The following is an 8,039-nucleotide window of genomic DNA, read 5'->3' on the forward strand; positions in this document are numbered from 1 at the left end:
GAAGTAAAACATCTTAGTAGATTTTTACACAATATTATTAGTAGATCAGTTAAAAAAATGATAGGGGATTCTACAAATTGAAAATGTCAAGGGACCCACAAAGGATCCCAGAGGAACTCCAGAAAATCCAAGATGCATCTCAAACATGTAGGGTTTGGAGAACAGAATAAACGAAAAAACACATTCTGGATCTTTGCTGCAAATCTATGCTGTTGGCCCCATTGAAACAGAACACACTGTACAGTTAGTATCTACAGTTGGTGCATTCACGTCATCAAAGTGGAACACAGGAGATGTCAGTGACATTTCTATCCAGAGCTAATGAAGACTTTCCCGTGCTCCACCAGGTAAATGCTGGTAATCGTCAATAAAAAGCAGCTCTCTGGCTGCAGAGCAACCAGCGTTGAAAAGTTGCAGTCACCTGGTAATTTAGTTCAACTGGTAAAATAAAAATCAAAAAGAAAACTTTCTACCAGCAGCACTAAGCTTCCCTGACAATTTAGATTCCATGGAAAACCACAAGGGAAACAAAAAGCAACCGTAAATAGTTTTTTTAACTGCAAAGTGCAAAAATCATGTGTAAAAATGAGTTCTTTTCAAGAGTTTGTCTCTCAGTGCTGTGTGGTGTGGAAACATGCTTTACTCTCCAGTCCAGTGAGCTTTCAGAAAGTCCTTCTGGATGAAATGAGGTCCACGTCTCCGGCTCCTCGTGTTTGTCGGGTGGAGAATGGCTCAGCTCTGCAGCCATGTTTTTTTTGTTTTTGTCTTAAATGCAGTAAATGGCTTTTTATCTTCTGCTGCTGTGAATGGACACGTTTCCAGTGTTGTACTGAATTAGACACTGAAGTGTCTTTATATTCCCAGGCGGTCTTTCAGGAATACAATCAGTTCCATCTTCAAATCTGAAGGCACCTTTTCTCTATTTTGAAACACCCTGAGTCCCAAACCTCAGGTCAAACGGGGCTTCAAGAAACCACACTTTTTCCAATTAGTCAAACATAAAACCCTCTGGACTGGGTGGGAAATTAGGACCTCTCGTTTGTTTTTTAGCCAACTCGATGTTCATTTGTTTTTTAAATTATTAAAACAATGTTGAAAGTGTTCAACATTTTAAGAATAAAAACTAAATGTATTTATTCTGCTCTGCTTCATCATGAACATAACTGGAGCCACAGCAGTTCACTAGGTGAACACTTGGTGGATTGTTACTGTATATGAAGACTGGACTGAGTGACTCCACCCCCCTTTGGTTCCAAACAGGAAGTACATGCTGGTATCAAGAAGCCTAAACCACATAGACTTCTTCAGATAAACAAACAGCTATTAAAGTTAAAGTCCCGTTAGTTGTCAAACATCTAGGTGTGTGAAATTCGTTCTCCGCATTTGACCCATCCCCTGGGGGAGGGGTGAGCTGCAGATACAGCCGCGCTCGGGAACCATTTGGTGGTTTAACTCCCCAATCCAACTCCTTAATGCCGAGTGTCAAGCAGGGAGACACTGGGTCTCATTTTTAGAGTCTTTGGCATGACTCAGGTTGGATTTGAACTAACGACCTTCCAGTCTCAGGGCGGACACTCTACCACAAGGCCACAGAGCTGGCCTATTGGTCAGAATAATAATTCTTGATTGGAGACATCTTTTAAGGTCTTCTTAATAATTGTAATTCATGGTATTTTCTGTAGTGTAAGTTATTCAAGTTGTACATTGACCAATCAGACGCCACGTATAACATTCAAAACTTTTGATTGACTGATTTTGTGTAGCCCACTTTCAATGGAAGGGGTGTGGCCTTCTAACAAGCTCACTCCTGATTGGTGAGAGTAGAAATGTTAACTCAGACCGACTTAGACCAACCACCGTTTACTTACGACGGCTTGTTCCAATAGTGGAGTCCATATCATTGAAAAAGGGTGAATGAATTGACTTCATTCTGTTGGAGCCAGTAGTAGTAGTAGGCCATTTTCCATGGGTGATGTCACACTCACTCGATCCAGTTCTCATATACAATCAGTGATTATTAGGAAGTGTTGTTTCTATTCACTTTAATGGGAGACAACTTAAACACAAATGTTAATGTACTTGCACTGGGGCTGTAATGTTTTTCGATCAGTTATAAAATCTATTCCTCAGATCACCATAAATCCATTATTTAAGTGTTGGTTTTAACTAACGAACAAAAAACAATCATGTCAATTGCATGAGAGTTTTATCAAACTATGAGTTCTAGAGCAGCCCTCTAGCCAATGAAAGGTGTGTGGGCCTCACCTGTTTGCCCCCTTTTTTAAAGATAAGTTCAGAAGCATCTTTTCTGTCCAAAGTAACGCCGAAAGCTAACAATTCTGGATTCTAAACTAACCCATATGACATATATCTCAGTATTTATTTGGATGCTTTTGGTCCTGAGATTTTAAAGAATCAAAACTGCGTAGTAGTAATGTCATGTCATGTAGCCACAAGGCTGGTCCCGCATGAATACAGAGAGTTACGTCAGGAAGGACATCTTTAAACTAAATATGTGAATTAGAGCTATGATGTCCATAACGGATCGGTCCAGGTCGGGTTAACAACGACCGCCATCAGTTCTGTTCACCAACAGGGTGCCGGTGGAAATTAGACCACTGTGGGTGGAAGAAGGAAAGGAGAAGGCCAGACTGAGATGGTTCTGACATGTCCGGAGGAGAGACCTGGATGCTGAGTCTAGAGCTGCCCGGAAAGAGGTCTAGAACAGGAGTCTGCAACCTGCAGCTCCAGAGCCTCATGTGACTCTTTTACCCCTCCATTGTGGCTCTTTTATTAAAGAAAAATTGAAAAAAAGATTCTGAATGTTAACAAGTAACGATTAAAAAGTAAGAAGTGAGAAAGTAGTAAAAGGGGAAAAAGGAAACTAACTCAAACTTTAACTCATTTACAAACAGTCCATATCACAAGTTGAAATACAACATTTTCACACCTTTTTGTGTGTCAAAAACTACAAAAAATCTAATTAGGTCAATAATTAATTAGAGATTAATTTTCTATTTTTAAAAAAATTAGGAATTTTAAATGTGTTTGAAAAATAAAAAAATATGGCAGATGTCACTTAATTAGTTTGGATTTCATTTTAGTTTTTTAGATTTATAATTCTGTTAGAAATGCACCAACACCAATAAAATTAACTATTTTCGTTTAATCACTGCTGACATTACACTTGCTATTACTTCTTTTGCTGCACTGAGAATATTATATTAGACAGGGTGTTTTTTATTTTGAAAGGAACTTCTGTCAAAAGTTAAGAAAGGCTATTTTCTTATAATGTGTGGGTTTTATTAAATGAACAACAATTAAGTTATGTTTATCATACAAATACAAATTAGTGTCTTATGTTTTTTAAAGGGTGAAGGAAGACTTTGTGCTTCCTACTGGGTTGTAGTCGATGAGAAATCAACCTGAATGACTCTTTCATTGCTGAAGGTTGCAGACCTCTGGTCTAGATGAAGACCAAAGAGGAGGTTTATGGATCCCACAAATGAAGACATGATGGTAGCTGGAGTTAGAGAAGATGATGCAGAAGACAGATGGTGGAAGCTGATTGGCTGTGGCGACCCTTGAAGGGAAAAGGAGAACAAAACTGCTTGGTAGAATTTATAGATTCGTTTAAAGTAGTTTGGATTCTTTAAAATCTTGAGACTAGAAGCATCCAAATCACACAACACTGTGACATGCCTTCTCAAATATCACCTTAGTGGAGCTTTTTCACCTGTGATGCATCAGAAATCTATCACAGCTTCTTAGTTAAGAAGGGTAACCTTTAAAGGAGGCTGACTCCACCCACAACTGACTCCACCCACAGCTGAAATGTGAAAATCCAGTCAGAGGGGTGGGGCTTGGGGGCTGGACTTATCAGCTGCAGATTGTAATCCCTCAAATCAACCTGTAGGGGGCAGCACACAAAGGGTTTTTGACTATATTTTCAAGAATTAAACAATTTTATTTTAATTTGTCAAAAAAATTGTCAATAACCAACAGACAACATTTTAAAAGCCCAATTTATAGAGATCAACAGATAAAAAAAGTTGATTTAGGGTTTGGTGACCCTTTAATGTTCTGTCAATTTTCATTGCAACATCCAACTACTGCAGGATGCTGTGAAATGTGCCTCTAATTGTCTGAAAAAAGAAAAAAAAAGCCTGATAATGGCTATTATTCTCTGTTTTGAAAAAGAAAAATTCTAAAACATGGAAAAAAAAACTATGTGTCTTTTTTATGCATTGATATGGTCTGGAAGGCTTTTTTACTAGTCATAATTTCCCACTCAGGTTCTTTAAATGTAGCTGCTGAAAAACAAAGATCAAGGCAACCCAAATTAAAACCACTTTTAGTGCTACTGCTCCCCTATTTGGCACCTTTCAGCTTAATCTCCTTCTCTGGCAACGTAGAGAGTTGGATACAGTGTAAAGCTTAAAGTACAGGTGACAGATACTATTTCTGACAGATTCAGGCTTACACTTTCATGAATACTTGAAAACGAGAGAGAGCATTCACAGGTTTAGAACAGATAAACCCCAAATTTACACCACCTCCCAGTCCAAACCAACAGATCAGCTCCCCCCAGAACCCTGTAATCCACAAACACTAAAGGCTTTTTTGTCGTTTTTGCAAACACACAAAGGTAAAAAGACACCTGTAGTTCTTGTTTGAATGGCTTTTTTTAAAGGTTTTCGACGTTTATTGTCTATGGAGAAACCCGCTTCTCAAAGGAGCAGCGGATTGGGGCTTTACATTACCACACATCCCTCTCCGTGCATATAGGATTTCAACCACTGATAATCATTAGCTATTGCAAAGGTCATGCATGTCTGTCTAAGACACAAAAACGCCACCATATCGATGCTAACCACTCCTGCTTGGCCTCTCGGCAGGTTAAATATCCGTCAAAGACAAGGTAGTGTGAGACGACTGTCACTTCAATTTGGGATGGGACTTTCAAAATAAAATCTGTTCCATTAACCAGCTCTGTACACGGCTAACCCTTTAATGTTCTCAGGCACTGTTACCTTCTGACTGGTCCCTAAACCGTTGGTCCTCCTCAGCAGGACAACGTTTCCTCTGATCACGACGAACTCCAAACGCTTCCTCTGGAGTTCCTGCTGACTTCAGAGCAAAACTACAAAAAGGAAATGAGGACACTTTCAAAAGGACAAAGTAAGAGCTCTCCGCCGGCGTCACGTGAAAAGTTTTTGTTGGAGTCCAGGTCCTTCAGAAGTTCACCTGCCGGGGAAGTTGATGTGAAAGTAACACAGGCTGAGCAGTTTCCTCTTCCCGGCTCTCAGGGCTCTCCTCCTCACCAGGCGACCGCCTTGATACACCTGCATCTGCCCTCCTCCTCCTCTTCGCCTCCTCCTCGCCCTTACAGCCGCTCCCTGGTGGAAAAGAGTGGGGTGCCGCGCCACCGTCCTGGACTTCTGCCTCCTCACACGACCGTACTGATCCGGCTGACGGGCTTCGATTTGGGAGCCCCCCCTTGCCCTGCCCCTGGGGGGTGTGGGGAGAGCGGGGTGGCTGACGGAGGGGGTAACGGGGAGTGAGGCGGGGGAGGGGGGATAGACGATAGTGGCGGATATTGGGGTGTATAGGCTTGTGGGGGCGTCTGGGTGACGAGGCGCGCGGAGGGGGTCTGAGGTGGGGGGGTTGAGAAGATGAAGTGGGTGGAGGCGGATGGGGAGGGGCTTAGGGGGGAGTGTGTGTGCAAGGCGTGGTTGTGAGTGTGAGTATGAGCGTGGGGGTGGGGCTGGGAGTGTGAGATTGTCAGGGGGAGCTTGGCGCCCCCTCCCGCTCGCCCGGCCGCAGGGTGTGAGTGGTAGAGTCCGTGTGGGGTGGTAGGGGTGACGGGGGAGTGAGGGGACAGCGGCGGGGGCGTGGTGAAGCCCGACGCCATATTGTAGCGCGGGTGGTGGGCGGTGCCGTGCGGCAGCCTCTGATGGGGCTGGATGGGAGCGGGAGCGCAACCGGGGGGGCCTTGGCGGCGGGGGGCTGAGAACCTGTGCGTGAGGGCGTGGTGTTGCGGCATGCTCTGCATGTGGTAGCGGTGATGGTGGTTGTAGGGCGGGGGCGGGGTCTGCTGGGACTGGTGGCCAGGCACTCCACCCCCTCCACTGTTGCTGTGGCAGTACTGGGCGTGCAACGCCTGGAGTTTGGACGGCCCCCCTCCTGAACCTACGGCCCCTCCAACTCCGACTGAGTCCGACTGACCGAGGTTGGGCGATGGGGAGGGGCATGGGGAAGGGGAGGATGGGAGGAGGATGGGAGGCGCGGGGGCGGGGTAGTGGGGAGGGGAGGATATCAGCAGGGGACTCGGAGGACCCTGAGGAGGAGGTGAGGTCATCGTCAGGGGACCAGGAGCCTTGCCTCGGCGGCTGCCGAGGAAGCTCACCATCCGGCCTCCTCCGACTTGACCGCCCCCGCTGGGCATCCCTCCGCCGCCCCCAACCCCGACCCCGCTCGCGAGAGGCGAGGTATGGACGCCTCCCTGGTTGTGACAGAGCCCCGGCCCACCCCCCACCCCTGTACCGGGGCTCTGAGTAGGGCGGTGTGGCCGGTAGGCTGTTGGAGACGACGGCATCATCATGGGGCTGTAACATGGACCTACAGCCGGCAGGGGGCGCTGTGCGTGGGACCGGGGGCTACTTATGATGGAACCCTGTGGGGGGGAGGCAAAGACAAAACAGAGAGAATGAGATTGATTTTTCAACAAATTCCATCCTGTCATTTTTACATCAATTAATACATTCAATTTTCTTTCATCTGAGGTCCACATCTCACAAGGATAATAAAAACATGGATTCATTTGTTTCCATACTCTGGCAGGATAATAAAATGCTTGTAGAGAATCCATTGATCGTTATTTTATCATAGTTATTCTGATCCAATAATAATCCAAGGTAATCTTGTGGGTCAGCAAGACCTCAACACTTTTATAAAATAAAAATAAATCAGGGAATAAACATCAGAAAATTAGAAATTATGGAGTAATAATAATCTGAAATCAATACATGCCTTCAGATGAAATATAATCTTAAATCTGAGAAAGAGATGAAGAAAACTGAGTTTGGTTTGCAAAAATTACTCGTTTTTTCCTTATTCTTCATATAAATTTCTCACTTTTTCTCATCTTTAAAATCCTCCAGGAGTATAAAGGCTCATAAATGCATTTATTCACTCTGATAATTAACACATTGATAATTTTCTTTAAAGTTAATTATGTGAAATGAAGTGAAGTCAGTGACTCGGAAAACGAATAGTCTTTCTAGGAAACACAACGTAACATGCAGACGTGAAGACATGCAGGTGAGCAGAACGACTTGGTCCAGAATTCTGTGAAACCTCCAGGTACTGATGTAACTTGGAGGTTTTTATAGAATCTTGATTCACAATCCACAACATAGAAAAAAAACACAGGAGAACCAACAGATTTTACAAACTTTTTCAAACCTGTGACGTTCTTAAAAAAAAAGTATGATCATAAACGAAAGTTTGACGAATCAAATAAACTGTGCTCACAACACCAATTCTATCAACACTGAGTTAGCTTTAAAGTGCTGATTTATCAGTCATTTCTTAATTGAATCAGTCAAGGACACATGGAAACCAAAAAACAGCCTGCCCTAATTTTTTTGATCGTTTTCTCATTAAACGAGATATTATCTTGTTATTATTAGAAAACAAACTTAATTTTCTCAAGAAAACAACATAATAATTTGTTAGAACGAGAAAACGAAGTAGTTCATTTTATATTCGATCTCGTTATAACAAAAAAAAAAAGATTAAAAAAGAAAGGAGGGCAGGGTGTTTTCGGTTTCCGTAGATACAGTTGTTTCAAACTATTTAAATAAACTCCAGAAACAATTTTCAGGCCTTTTGAAGTCCCACTCTGATCATCTTTTAATATACTATAACAGTGTTCTCAGTGGTCTTTTAATAATTTTCTAGGACATAGTTTCTGCAGAGCAGCAGGAGTTCATTAGAAATTAACCTCTAAGTTATGTGCGGGACTGTAAGCCTCT

At 43.1% G+C, this 8,039-nt stretch overlaps 1 protein-coding gene across 1 annotated transcript; it reads right to left on the reverse strand.

Annotated features, from left to right (window-relative positions):
* Positions 1-6: 6 nt before the first annotated feature.
* LOC112159334 (IQ motif and SEC7 domain-containing protein 2) lies at positions 7-6,676 on the reverse strand (the record flags this gene model as incomplete). The annotated part of the gene is given in 2 exon segments (XM_024293345.1): positions 7-5,143; positions 5,248-6,676. A coding segment is annotated over 1 exon segment (1,227 nt), but the record flags the coding sequence as incomplete, so codon positions are not given.
* Positions 6,677-8,039: the final 1,363 nt, after the last annotated feature.

The sequence above is a fragment of the Oryzias melastigma genome, linkage group LG7 (genome assembly GCF_002922805.2).
Source record: "Oryzias melastigma strain HK-1 linkage group LG7, ASM292280v2, whole genome shotgun sequence".
NCBI classification, from domain to species: Eukaryota; Metazoa; Chordata; class Actinopteri; order Beloniformes; family Adrianichthyidae; genus Oryzias; species Oryzias melastigma.